The sequence below is a fragment of the Eulemur rufifrons genome, chromosome 5 (genome assembly GCF_041146395.1).
Source record: "Eulemur rufifrons isolate Redbay chromosome 5, OSU_ERuf_1, whole genome shotgun sequence".
Taxonomy (NCBI): domain Eukaryota; kingdom Metazoa; phylum Chordata; class Mammalia; order Primates; family Lemuridae; genus Eulemur; species Eulemur rufifrons.
Genome location: NC_090987.1, coordinates 53,624,574 through 53,639,085, shown reverse-complemented (window position 1 = coordinate 53,639,085; position 14,512 = coordinate 53,624,574). Strand labels below are relative to the sequence as shown.

The 14,512-nt window shown below is 45.1% G+C and overlaps 1 protein-coding gene across 2 annotated transcripts in view; it reads left to right on the top strand.

The window, feature by feature from the left end:
* Positions 1 to 14,512, top strand: part of GNAL (G protein subunit alpha L) — a 148,546-nt gene that overhangs the window by 50,461 nt on the left and 83,573 nt on the right. Inside the window, exons 1-4 of one of the 2 annotated variants that reach the window (XM_069468571.1) lie at positions 862 to 1,003; positions 1,257 to 1,329; positions 2,006 to 2,060; positions 2,180 to 2,299. In XM_069468571.1, coding sequence (XP_069324672.1) covers positions 862 to 1,003; positions 1,257 to 1,329; positions 2,006 to 2,060; positions 2,180 to 2,299 — 390 coding nt within the window. Of the gene's footprint in view, positions 1 to 861; positions 1,004 to 1,256; positions 1,330 to 2,005; positions 2,061 to 2,179; positions 2,300 to 14,512 lie in introns of those variants that run through there. The other variant, XM_069468570.1, reaches the window with a different exon arrangement.

The window sequence follows — 14,512 nt, the reverse complement described above, 5'->3', positions numbered from 1 at the left end:
TGACTGGTGCGCCTCTCGGAGATCCTCCTCCCTGATAGAATATGCATGATCGTGCGCGAGTCCTCGCCCGCCTGGAGCAGGGAGGCGTCGGCGGACGCGGAGCGCGCGCCCAGACGCACTCTCCGGGCTCGGGTGCGAGGGAGCCACGCGGCGGCGGGCCCGGACCCCAGGCGGGCCAGCGTGCAAGCGCCCCAGCCGGGCTCCGTTACGGGTCAGCTCCCCGAACCCTCCAGCACCGGTAGCGCCTCCCTGGTGCCCCGGGGCTAGCTCCCCTTCCCCTCCCTGTTCCCCCTCCCGGAGCCCGGGCCAGGGAGGGGGCGCGCGTCCCACAGCGGAGGCAGGGCGGGGTGCGGGCCGGCCCGGCAGGCGCCCACAGTCGCCCTGTGGGACCCGGTGGCGCGCTCCGTCCCTCCGCTCCGTCGGCCTCCAAGCAGGCTCCAGGCCGAGCGCACCGCCCCCTCGGGGTCCCTGCTGGGCGGGGCAGAGCGAGGCTTGGAGTGCGGGCGCGGGGACGGGGACGAGCGCAGCGCCACCTCGGCTGTCTCCAGAGGAGCTTGGCGCCCTCGCCCCCCGTGTCCGTTCGTTGTACAGTATTTATCCAGCAGATCTTTAAAATAATTGCATTTTTAAAAGCACTTTGCTCCGCGCGTCTTCCTTACAGCGGTTTTAGTTGGGAGTTTGCGGTGCGCAGGGGGAGGGAGAAGCAACTCGCGTTCCGATCGGAAAACAGCGGGAGACCAGACCATCTCTCTCAGCAGCGAGGAAGAGAGAAGCCGTCGCAGGACCCACAAACACCTGCACGTCTCTGTTGCGTTGTGCGCACGTCCCTGACTGTGCCCGACGTCCATCGAGCGGGCAGGCATGGGGTGTTTGGGCAACAGCAAGACGACGGAAGACCAGGGCGTCGATGAGAAAGAACGACGCGAGGCCAACAAAAAGATCGAGAAGCAGTTACAGAAAGAGCGCCTGGCTTACAAAGCGACTCACCGCCTGCTGCTCCTGGGTAAGGCCGAGGGGACGCGCGGCGGCTCCCGGCCTCGGCGGAGCGCACGGCCCGAGCGGAGCGGCGGGCCTCGGGCAGGGCGGGCAGGGCCTGGCGGGGCAGCGCGCGTCGCCGGCCGCCGAGCCCCGACGGCTGCTAGGGCGAGCTCCTCCGGCCGGCCCGGCGCGGGGGCGACTGCTCGCGCAGGGTCAGCGGGGACAGATGGCAGCGATGTGGGGACACAGATCACAGCGTTCTTCTTGGTTGTTTGTAGGGGCTGGCGAGTCTGGGAAAAGCACTATCGTCAAACAGATGAGGATCCTGCACGTCAATGGATTTAACCCCGAGTAAGAATGATCAATTTCGTTTCTACTTCCAAACTGCATGCACACTGTCACTTCTTTCCCGGCCTTCCCAGAAGTGCTTTCTCTAAACAGTCCACTTGATAATTGAGTAGACCTTCAAAGGGGAAAGAATAGGTATTTGCTGTTGAATTTGGTATATTTAGGCAAATCCTTCTTCTGGTACTGACCAGTTTAAAAAATAACTTGCTTGACTAAATATGATTTACTAGATATTCTTGGAGTATTGGTCTGTGTTGGTATTGCTGCGAGCACACTTAATATGTCAATATATACTTTTAATATCTTTGTTGCACATGTTTCAATTTACAATACCAACATATAGATTTAAGTAAAACATATTTACAAGTATAACTGTATAGTTGTGCTTATATGCAATATCCATAGCGATTTTGCCATTTTTTTCTAACTAAACGTGGTTGTTTAAAGCTATGGATTATAAAATGTGTGCACTCAAGTTTGTTTAGAGTACAGATTAGAAAAGGGGGATATTTTCCTTTCCCAGATAAAACCTGTACAGATGTTGTCTTGGAGGTTGATATTGACCTCTTGTGAAAACAGTCTGGCTCAGTGCTGCAGCGGGAAAGGTAAAATCTCACTCAGTTGACTGGAATCAGTGCTAAAGATAAATTAAGCTAATAATAATTCTCTTTCAATACAGGGAAAAGAAACAGAAAATTCTAGACATTCGGAAAAATGTTAAAGATGCCATTGTGGTAAGGACCTTTTTTGGTGTTTGTTTACTAGAAAGTTTAACTGTGTAGACAGAAATTATATATTTTATATTATCACACATGGAGCCTAAATCCATGTTTTTTTTCTTTATCCCATTAAGACGATTGTTTCGGCGATGAGTACTATCATCCCTCCGGTTCCTCTGGCCAACCCTGAAAACCAGTTTCGATCAGACTATATCAAGAGCATAGCCCCTATCACTGACTTTGAGTATTCCCAGGTAAGTAAATCCTTACTGAAGTATTTTAAATAGTGAAAGATGGAACCAATTTTAATAAGGTTGCATATTGAGAATCAGTGTTAATACTAATTCATTATTAACTTTATTCGAGATTTAGCTCTTTAAACGCTGAAGAGGAATGTTTTCTCTGTACCAAAATGTTTGTGTTTGTTAAAAAATACTAAAGACAATAAGATTATAAGAAATGCTTTTTTGAATGTATGGGGCAAGGCTGATAATCAGGAAGACTGCATACCTTTAAGAAATGTTGATAGAGCCTTTGTCCTATATGTATTCTTAAATTAACAATTAAGCAGTTTCCCAGATAACAACAGTAAAAATTACATAAGTAGAGAAAAATATTTAGGGTAGGTCATCTCCTCCATGAGAGTAACAGAAAGACCAGAATTCAGTTTACTCTTAAGATGTGCATCCTTTGGAACAAATGTATTTTTATACATTCTATAAAAATAATAGCATGGATCACTTCTGAATGTTCACTGCATCGTGTTAAAGTGCAGTTTGGTTCACATCTGCCTTGTTGAGGACTGCTATCCTGATCACTTGGGTGTCAGTATGGCTTATGCAAAAGGGCGGTATCAATATTAGTTTTCTCTCTTTTGAATAATATGCATATCTTAAAAGTATTGTTATTTGGTAATTTGATTAAAGCATGTTTCAAAGGAAAATTATTTGTTAGATTTCTCAGAAAGTCATTTTTGTTACAGTACACCAAAAGAGCATGTCTGTGTGTGTGTGTGTGTGTGTGTGTATACACATTTGTAACAGTATTTCAAAGTTTGTATTGCCTGGCACGGTGGTTTGGAGATATCTTTCATTCTCAGAATCCTCTCTGGGTAGCTAAGCCTGCGCAGAAACCAGGCCCTGCCCTGCCCTGCCTGCCTGCGAGGCTGGTGTGCACCTGCTTGCCCACCCGTCTCTGGGCTTTGTGTTGGGATGGCTAAGAATGACTTTTTTAAAAAGCCTTCATTTGCATCATTTAGTGTGATTTTTGCTTCTGATAAGCCTTCCAGGGTAGCTAGTGATATCTCTAGAATTTCTAAAAAGGAGTGTGGGTGGCACACCGGCTGGAACAAGGGGGCCAGGGCATCTGGCCTGGTGGGCACACTGGTTTTACTAAATGGTGTCTTTAACTGGGTATCTTGGAGAGGGACAAGGAGATGATGGGGCAGGTGGAGGGGTGGGCCAGGACGTGCTCCAGCCACACTGGAAGCCCCTGCTAACTGGAGCTATAGGATGTCCTCCCGTCCCCTCTGAGATTATGCATACTAAGAAATCACGCAGAACTACACAGGCCTGGTTGAAATCAGGAGTGGCATTCCCTTCCAGCCTCAGAGTAGACATTTACACACAAGTATTTGAGTTCTCAAATTTGTCCTGTTGTGTGTGTCTCAAAGTAGTTATAACATATCTCATATATTTCATGTATCTCATACATCACTTCTAGTGAGAAATTGAAATTAAGATTTATTAATCAGTCCCATATCTTCTATCTCCTGTTCATGACAAACTCACAGATGACAAGGGATTCCATATTCAACTCAAAATTCAGAAAAAATTGGTAACTCCCACATGTATTATCTAAGGAATCCAAAGCACCTACTTTGCAAAAGTGTTTCTTGAGCTAAATCATGAATATTTTTAATTTAAAAAAAACTTGAGAAACCATTTCCTTTGAATGCATGTATTTTATAGAGGTAATTTAAGGTTACTTAAAAATGATTATCAGAAACCATTATTAATTATCAGTAAAATAAAAGAATTTCATACCAGCAGATACAAATGTAATTATAATGCTCTTTCAGAGGTTGTACTCTTTTGGGGGTAGTTTTACTGGTGTTTTTCAATCCTAACATGCTGTTGTCTTATATGTCTATGCTCATGTCAAATGAGAATATATTTTATTTATTATGTAGCCCAGACTTATGTAAGGGAATTAATATTAAATATATAGTGTTCCTTCTAAAATGCTATTTTTTATTTTAATATGCATACAATTTTGGTGAAATTTTTCCCTAGGGCTTAGAAATATTTATTATTTCATTAGATTGTATACTTCTTAGATTCACATTTTGATGATCTTCACTAAAAATGATAGCAAGACAATTCCCTGACTCATGTACTTGGTACGTTGAAGAAAGCTAACTTTAATTTAAAGTATTTAGTTTTTATTTTAGTTACTTTACCTAAAGGAATGTATATTTTTGTAAACATTATAAAAGTAGAGCTAAATTGAGTATTCTGATGGGAAACATAGCAGGATTTTACTAAATTGAATATTTTTTGAGGTTGAATCGTTGAGAAATTTTGTCAATGTCACAGTCCAATTATTTGAGAGTCTTAAGTTTTATTTTCCTATAGGCATAAAATAACTTCTGAACCAAATATATTCTATCATTAAAAATTAATTTCAGGGCTCTTTAAGGAGAATTAGGAGAGCAGCTTGTCTTAGAAGTGCCTTAAGAATGTCCTCTGAGCATCGCACACGAGAGCAAACACGGGGTGCCCTTTGGTCTTCTGCTCGTATTGCCCTTCACGTCCATTTCCCTTGACTTCTGTGTACCTGAAGCTGTAACAGGACGAAGGCAAATGTGGCTAGTGCCTGTCAGCCAAGGTCGCCGGGGAGGCTAGCGAGAGAGGCGGGATCTCACCCGCCTGCCGGCCGGGTGTGTGCAGATGTGCTGGCTTCCACCGTCCTTACAGTGGAAAGACGTGACCTGGTTGTGCGCTGTCAAGATCGCTCTGGCTGTGGGTGGAGAGGGGGTGGGGGCAGGCGGAGCGGACGTGGGCCAAGTGTTTTGGAGGCTGTTGTGATCCAGATGAAAAGCAGCGGCAGCTTGGTGTGGGGTGGCGATGGGGTGACGTACAGGAGCCGGAGTCAGAGTTTGTGTTGGAAATAGAACCATTCAGACGTGCTGGTGTTTGGATGTGGGTGTTGAGGGGAAATAGAGAAATCAAGAATGATTCTTGAGTGTTTTGGCCTGAATTTCTGCATCTATGATTGGAACAGGTTAAGAGGAGGAAAGAGTGAGTTTTTGTTTTCCTGGTCAATCGGAGACGACTGTTGAGCCAAGGTCCCGGAGCCAGACTGCCCCATGTGGGTCTCAGCCCCACGCTCTCTGAAGACATGACCTTGAACAAGTGGCCTCCCCTGCCCAGGGCAGCTTTGGGGAGCAGGGGTGTCTGCATGAGGGGCTGAGCTCGGTGCCTGCCCAGGGAGCGCCACGCACAGTCCCAGGGCACCTGCCCGTGTGCTCGGTCTGTCTCTGGGAGATGTGTGCAGGGTTTCTAGAATGCATATCATCCAGGTTAGTGGTTTTCCTTGTGTGTGTTTTTTAACCACCAAGCTGATGCCCACTGTGCAAATCAGGTCAGCGTGAGTCCCTCCATGGGAGCCCAGGCTGCAGCCCCGGCGTGGGTCCCCAGCACCTCCGTGACCATTCTTGCCCGGAACCTCATCCGGGGCCCCAGCACTGCTGGAAGCTGGTGGGGCTGGCCGTGTTCACCCTCGGAGGCCCAGACCTCTCTCCCCTCTGCCGCCTCTCCCCATGGCTCACTGTTGCGTGCACATCCCTCGCTGGGTACGCTGCAGATGATCTGCTAATTTAGAAGATGACAGAATCCTTTGTGTCCACTCAGTGAGGACTTGTGGGTACAAGATGTCCAGACAGGCCGACCAGAATGTCACACAGTGTTAAAGAAAGTGAGGTTCCCATGCATACAGCAGAATAGCACCAACTTTTTAATTCGATATGGTATTTAAATCATTTTTCCCTTGCAGCCATCCTGTTCTTTGCTTTTTGAGCTAGTGAGGTTGAGTGTGTGCTTTAAAGGAGAATGGAAACATTCCAACAGGTGTGAAAAGCACAGAGACTGCTCCTCGCTTTCAACGGTAAACTGCAAGCTTACAGGTTTTTCATACCTGGCATGAAGGGGAAAAAAGTGTCATCTTAGACGTTTTCCGATGTAATTAATAAGCGGAAATTACCATTGGGGCCTCACCTTGGAAGGGAGCTGCGGGCAGAGGGCTTGTGGGCCTGGTGCTGCCCCTGTGCGTTCAGGGAGGCCGAGGCAGGGCCTGTAGGCAGCTCAGGAGATGTCCCCCAGGCCTGTGAGTCTGTGCCCGGAACGGCAACCACGTCTTGAGGGGGGACGCCGGAGCCAGCCCACCTGCATTCAGGTTCCAGCACAGCCAAGCCCCTGCCGCGTGACTTTGAGCAAATTGTTTCCTCGCCATCTGTCATTTCTCAACTATAAAATGGAGACAGTCGCAACACCCACTTCATGTGGTCGTGGTGAGGGTTGAGTACGTTCATACCTGAAACGGGCTGGTAACTTGGGAGATGCACCTTTAAAATTAGTCCTCCCGCTCTGCACGAGAAAGCCGGCGCAGAGCTGGAGTTACCCTCTGAGATCAACCCGGGCGCTGTGCCCCGCTGTGCCCCATTGGCTCTCTCCATGTCAGCCTGCCCAGCCCGGAGATCCTGGTAGTCTAATGGGACTGTCCTCTCCTCTCTGGATCCAGCGGGAACCAGTAGAACCTCACAGCTATTCCCACCTGACCAACGCCACCTGCACCCTCAAGCCAGTATAAGCCAAGAGGTGACGTCCCCACGCTGCACAGCCCTCCTGGGGTCACGGGGGGTCAGACCACCAGCCCCTGGCTGCTGGCGAGTCCTGGCCTCTGTGCCCATCAGAGCACAGCTTCCCAGGGGAGAGCCCCCAAGGACCCCAGCGGACTGGCTTGGACCGCCCTTCCTGCCTGCTGGCTCTCACCAGCAGCCCCCAGAGCTCGGCCCTTCGCCTCTTCCTCTACCTTATTTTCAGTCAGACTGTCTTAAACTGACTTTGGTCTTCCCCATTTCCCACCATCTCTGCCCACCTCCACCCCACCCTTCTGCTTCTGTGACCCACCTCGCCACGGGCTCTCTGAGGCCGGTGGGACTGGCCTGGATTTGCTAGATCCCTGTTGGGTTTCGCCTTGCTCCCTGGGGCTATAGCGTCTGCCCAGCTTTTCTGTAAGTTCCAACAGGCTTCTGGCTCATTCTTTCAACCCAGTATTCTCCCCAGCACACCTTTGCCTTATGTTGTCTAGTGACAGAAAGGTGAGATGTGTCCCGACCACACCCCCAAGGGGAACTAATACTAAAGTAGATACTTCACATTTTGAGCAATAGGTATCTTCTCAGGCAAGTGGTCAGTATTTTGAATTTTTGTGAATAAAGTGTTTTAAATATCCTAGGGTTTGTTCTCTGGTTTTTTTAAAAGTCCTAGAAAAAGATCATTCATAAAATGAATAGGAATCTTCCTTTTTCTGATTTGCACATTGGTTTTTTCTTTTTTCTGCGATTTGCGGAAAGAGGTGAATGCGGTGTCTTAGATTCAGGACTGCCACATGGATGCGGTGGGCATGACAAGAGTCAGATTGCAGGAGGGGAACAGTGGCGTGTGTGGAGAGCAGACTGCGGGGCCCTGGAGCCCCTGGTCTGACAGCCCCGGCCGGGGATGGGGAGCAGAGCTGGAGGGAGGCCCGAGAGCCGCTTGGTTCCCCAGGCTTCCCTGAGACTTGGCTTTCTGATGAAGGCTTGTCGGAACAGAGTAGTTTATAATAAGCAGCGGTCTTCAGCGGGGTCACATCAAGGTCCCCAGGGCTCTTCCTGCCTATACTGTGGGGGAGGGGGAGGGGACGAGATCTCAGGAACTGCTTTGCTTCTTCAGGAACTATCAGCAAACACCCATCTCACAGACGCCAAGATGAGTAAGGGCCAGTACCTACCCAAGTTTAGAGGGGACACAAACTTAATGAAAGGTGATGCCCTTGTACACTGGGGCATTACAGGGTTTTACGGGGAGCTATTGGGAGCACCCTGGGACAGCTGGGACAGCCGTGCAGCTGGCTTCATGCTGAGCTGAATTTTCCTGGAATGGGGGGGTTCAGAGGACAGTGGGCGTAGAGAGAGCAGGCGCTCAGAGGCAGGATGGCACCTTTGTGACCTGCAAACCAAAGGCTCAGTCAGGCCGGGTGGGTGGAGGAAAATAACCACTGGTGCAGCTGGGGAGCAGGGCGGGTTGGGGGCCCTGTGTGCCTGGCCTCAAGGCTGGAGAACCATCCTGTGGTGTTTGTCAGGGGAGTGACAAAAATGCAAGTTGTCTTTGGAAAGATCACTCCTGAACTCATGAAGAGGCCACACTGGTGTGTCTGCTGGGGGAATACTCTGGAGTTTGTCTGGCATCAGGCAAAGGGCTTTTCCTCTGTCAGAAACCTGCTTCCAGGTCTCACGCGGCTTATGTCAAAATACTAAGGAGGAGTGATGATTGTGTTATTGCACACATCTGCTGAAATAATAAATGGAATTCTTATCAATGCAGTAGAATATTTCAGTTAGGTACATTAATCATATTAGGACTTCAATAAAGATACTTGTTTAAAATTCCATTTTTTTCTTTGAAATATTATAATAAGGGGTATTCCTAGTAAATGTTAACTTTTTATTTTCAAACAATTTTAAACTTACCTAAAAACTGCAAAAATAGTACAGAAAACTCCCTGTGTCCTTCACCCAGATTCATCAGTAGCTGATGTTTGGCCACTTTTTCTTCCTCACTCTCTGCACTGACACACATTTTTATGAACCATTTGAGAGTTAGTTGCAGACATCATGCTCTTTGCCTCTAAATACTTCAGTGTCTGTTTCCTTAGAACAAGGGCATCCACTTGTATGACCACAGGATAGTTCTCAAGATTAGGAGATTTGACATTAATACAATACTATTTTCTAATCAACAAACCTTACTCAAATTTTACTGAGTCCCCATAATAATATAGTGAAATAATAGCGGTAATAATAGTAATGATATCGGTAACTCTGCTCAATAACCCAACCCAGGATCTAGTACTACATTTAATTTCCATTTCTCCTGTGCACTAGAACAGTTGCTGAGCAATCCTTTTCTTCCCTGACCTTGGCCATGACCTTGGTATTCCATAGACGGTCCTCACTCTGGGCTCATCCGAGGTTCATGCTTTGGCGGCAGCAGCACTGAAGTAGCCCCGTGTCCTGCCTTCTCAGTGCATCTGTGATGTTAACTCTGGTCATTTAGTTAAGGCAGGGCCTGCTTCTGTAGAAGTACCTTTTTTCCCTGGGTAATTTATAAATGAATTTTAGGAATGTCCTTTGAAATTGTGCAAATGCCCTGTTCTTAAAACTTCACACTCTAGTTTTAGCATACCAATAAATTTGAACAACAGATACTTTTAAGGGGGAAGCTGTTGCCCAGTTCTTTTGACTATTTCTAAATAGTGTAGTGACAATGAGGCAGAACGGAGACGCTGGTGCTGCGTTGCACATGATAAACAGTGTCATTCCACGCTCTTAGTAACAACAGCACACAGTGACCAGCCAGAACAGTGACCTCTCGTTCTCACCACACCCAGAAATCGGGGCTTGAGCCACACCACAACCTTCATCTCAAGTGTTTTTCCTCATAGAAAATGAATTTAAGGTCACAAAGTAACTAAGGCAAAAATTTTAAAAAAAGGTTTTTTTTTTAGTTTTTATAGTTACATGATAGCTGTTCATATTTATGGGGTGCATGTGATATTTAATACAGGCATACAATGTGTAATGCTCAAATCAGGGTAATTGGGATATCCGTCATCTAAAACATTTATCATTTCTCTGTGTTAGGAACGTTCCAAATTCACTCCTCTAGTTGTTTGGAAATGCACAATGAATTATTGTTAACTGTAGTCCCCCTATTGTGCTCCTGAACACTGGGTCTGTTCCTTCTACCTAACTGTATCTTTGTGCCCATTAAGCAACCTCTTTTCGCTCCCACACCCCCCACCCCCTTCCCAGCTCTGGGAACCACCATTCTGCTCTCTGCCGCCGTGAGATCCACTGTGTTAGCTCCCACGTGTGAGTGAGAACGTGCAGTGCCTGCCTGTCGTGCCTGGCTCATTTCACTTAACACGAGGTCCTCCAGCTCCATCCGTGTTCCTGCAAATGACAGGATTCCTTTCTTTCTTATGCCTGAATAATATTCCATTGTGTGTATGTACCTTTTTTTTTTTTTTAATTCCTTGGATAAGATGGCATTGAAACTTCAAATCCATTGAAAGTGTGAGATTGAACAAAAAAGATTTTTATTTCCAAAGTTCACCTCCAGTTTGGACATATTGTAATTTTGTTGCTTGGTTGGTTTACCAAAGGAGTTCATTTCTGAGGATACTTGCTCTTTTCAGAAGAATATGACATTAAAAATACCTTATTATTAGAGCATTTTGTCCTTATCGTTGCTAGTTTTATGTAACTGAGAGAAAATATTGTGAACTTTTCAATTCTCTCTGGGGACTTGGTAGAAGGAGCAGAGCTAGGAGACGACTCTTATGCCAAATTAAGACTTAAATGAGTCAACACATGTGGTTTGTGAGAAAAGTACACTGAGGGTTTAAGGGGCAGAATAATGAAGTTGTTCCCGAGAAGGTTCCTTTGAAACACTGGCTTTTTTATTGTTTTAGTTTGGCATGAGAATGTCATCCATGAAGATGCAGGGTTTTTTTTTCTTTTTTCACCTCTTAAAATAATCCCGTATTTTTTTATTCTGTCATTTTATGGCATAGATTGAATTAAATCGACTGTATGTATAACATTCTCACTACACAGAACAATTCCAGTTTTAAGTTGTGTTTGTATTTGTTTGAATAGGAGATATCTGTGTGTGGCATAAAACCCAAAGACATAAAAGAGCAGGGAAAGGCGTCTCCTGCCCCTGCCCGGCCACCTGGCGCCCCCCCAGAAGCGCCCGTGTGGCATTTCAGTCAGTAGAACGGTTAACTTTAAACCGACTTACGGGTCCTAAAGAGCAATCTTCTTAACATGATTTTATCTCATGGTGAAGAGAGCCTGTTATAAAATGTAATTGTAGTTAATCTTATTAGTATGGAAAAAATATCTAGCCTGAATTACCAAGTAAATGTTTTTTAAATGAAATGTAACAGTAGAGTAAATTGGACGGAAACTGGTTGGGTGCTGAGACACAGTGCCAGAGTGCTTGATTATGAAAATGTAGAATGATTCTACCGGGCACCCATTAAGCAGCGACGTTAAAGTGTAGAAGGTGCAGACTTCCTCTCCGAGGGAGATCGCAAGTTGCAGCCCAGGCAGGGTGTTCGGACGTCACTGGGCTTGGGCTCAGCATGGCTGGTAGCCCGTGACAGCATCTAATAGTTCTTTGGGAATATTTCTCTAACCTTTTACGTCCATGCTGCATGTCATTTTTCTCCTGTTCAGTCTGTTCCCATCCTGTGGCCTTCCTCTTTGACTGTAAGACACTCTGTCCCTCCCACACCTACTTCTGTCTCACGAACCTAGTTTGAAATTCCTGCCCGAGAGGAAATCCCTGGCTTCCCCCCGTGTGCCCCGCCTGCCCCTCTCCGTGCACCTTCCACTGCCCGCTTCCCGCGCCGGGTCTGGCTCTCCCCACCTTCAAACCCAGCGTTGCCTGCTTCTCTACCTGGAAAACCAAGACTCCCGAGAACACAGTGTGCGTGCTGTGTAGACGTCCTTGTTTAAACATTGATTCACCAAAGGTCAGTGTCGAGCATTTAGTATAAGTACTCAATTGAGTGACCCAAAGAACTAAAGAAACAGGGTATTTGCTCTCTTTTAAAGTCCCTCCAATTAACAAGGCTAGACTTATTTAGCAGATTATGTGTCAGGATTAGAATGTTTATTTTTTATGCATGCTCCTTTATTCTTAGAGCTGACATCATGATGAGTCTTGTTGAGTTTTGCCACTAAACATGCATTGATTGGGGGCAGGAACCGTTTCCTCCTTGCCTGGCACGGCATTTGGCACGGCAGTTATGCTCAGTAAATGTTCACTGAAGCCCAGTATTTGCCGTGTGCTCAACACTGTGCTCAGGACCATGGGTTCCACAAAGAAAGTATAAGTTATGACCTCTGGCTACAAGAAACTTAAACAACTTAGTGAAGAAACAAGATGTGCATAATATATAATGTAAAATATGTAATTAATGAACAATAAAGCATCTTGTAACTTAATGCTAACTTACGTAGCATAGACTAAAAATTCTGTAGCCATCCAGAGAGGAAGATGAACGAAGACTACAGTGCTCAGACTGGAGGCTTCCTGGAAGCACCTGATGTAGGGGCTGCCTGGGTGAGTGAAATCTCATCAGCAGAGCCTGGCCAGGAAGCCACGTCCCCGTCACACACTCAGGACTGCTCAGCACAGCAGCTCCAGGACCTCAGGTCTCCGGGGACAGTAAACTTTCGCTAGAAGTCGAGACGAGCCCTCAGCCTACAAACTCATTCCATGGTGTTCAGAAGAATGGAATGTCGTCTTTTAGCTTTAATAGTGCGTTTACAGTTGGAACAGCTAATTTATTACACGCACATAATTATCTAGTGTTTAAAGAGATGTTAGTGAAAAATACGTTCAGGCTAATTGTAATAAAAATAAATATATTTCTCCATTTTATAAAGCACGTAATTTTGTGGCAAGAAGAGATAAATACCAGTTGCTTCATTCATTTCCATTTAAACTTTCATCCCAAGTGGAGGTAAAATGAACCTTACCACACTCTTCCTTATCCTGCCTATGTATCCACACACACACAAAACCTACGCACACGCACGTATATACACCTGCACGTGAGAGGCTGAATCATGTGCAAAATGTTACCTAAATTATGAACTTGCTTTTTAAAAAATATCATCCAAATCTACACGTAGCTCAATGATTGTTCTTCAGAAATATCTAAAAAGAGTGAAAGATCATCTCTCTATAGCAAAAACTTTTAGAACCGTCTCTAAAAAAGAAAAAAGGGAAAACATATTTTTTCTTGATTTTTCTCCCTACTGCCACCACCAATATGAGAATGATGTAAGTTTTACCACCCATTATTCTTGATTGTTTCTAGAACTGTCTGTGTAATCTCAATCAAATGAGTAATTTTTAACCAGCATATTGGTAGAAAAATGACTTTTTATCAAAGATAGTATTAAAAGATTTTATGGAATTTTTATTAGGTTGCATTTTTTCATGCACAGGAGTATATCTTTGCCCTAAAGAGTACCTTTTACAAGTGTACTACAAGTCAATTGATTTGAGAAGTTACTCGGAGGTTCCTATCTCCTCTTTCTCAAGCCTCTCTCCTTAAATAATCTCTAAATTTTAGATGTTATTTAAATGGTCCAATGCTTTACATATCAAATGGTGATAATTTTAAATGATCATTTTAAAGTATTCAGTTTTGTATTTCTTAAGATTTTTTTTATTGTATATTTTGTATATTTATCATTTTTTTATTGAACTGTGTAATCAGCTACCAAAGAAACTAATATGGCAGCAGCTGACATCTTTAACTGCTTGAAAGATTTAAACTGATAAAGATTATCGTCAGTATTTCTTATTTCTTTTGGTAAAATGATATAGTTAATAAGTAGCATATCATAGCTTCATGTGAATTTCTATAACTTACTGGAAGTTAATATATTTAAATTAACCATTATCAGTTTTATCTGAATAGGCATTCCTGTAGTTTTTTTTAAGTGATTACCTGGTATGTGTCAGGAGCTATGTTCAGCATTGGAAATACCAAGCTGAATTGTGTGTATCCATAAGGAGTTCTAGCAGGGCCTGCAGAGTTTAACTAAGTAACTAGGACACATTGTAACGTCAGTGAGGGGAAGGTGGGTCTAGCCTCCGTGGGAGCAGTTGGTGGTGCTGTCCCAGGGGAGGTGACGGTTGGTCTTGTCTTTGAAGAATGGGTGAGCGCGGCAGGTAGGCCAGGGCAGGTGGGAGTGTGGTGCGGCCAGCGCTGCCCCAACGGTAAACTGGGGCACATCGCAGAGGCGCCTCCTCAGAAATGCCTACATCAGAGGAAGGGTTTCAAGAGAGACTCCAGCCCTACCGGAGGATTTTGGAGAGATATTCCTAGAGTAATTTTTTGGATAATTCACCTGGAGACTTTTATGCTTACTGCAGTATAAAATTTTATGGTATGAATGTAGTATGAATATTACAGTAGAAATAAAAACACAAGTACAAATAATAGAAAAGTTACAAAATATTCGGGAAATATACGTGCTTCAATTGAAAGATTGCTTTAAATTGTCCTAGTTGATTTGTTGAAAGGTAAATTTGAAACTACCATACTTAGTG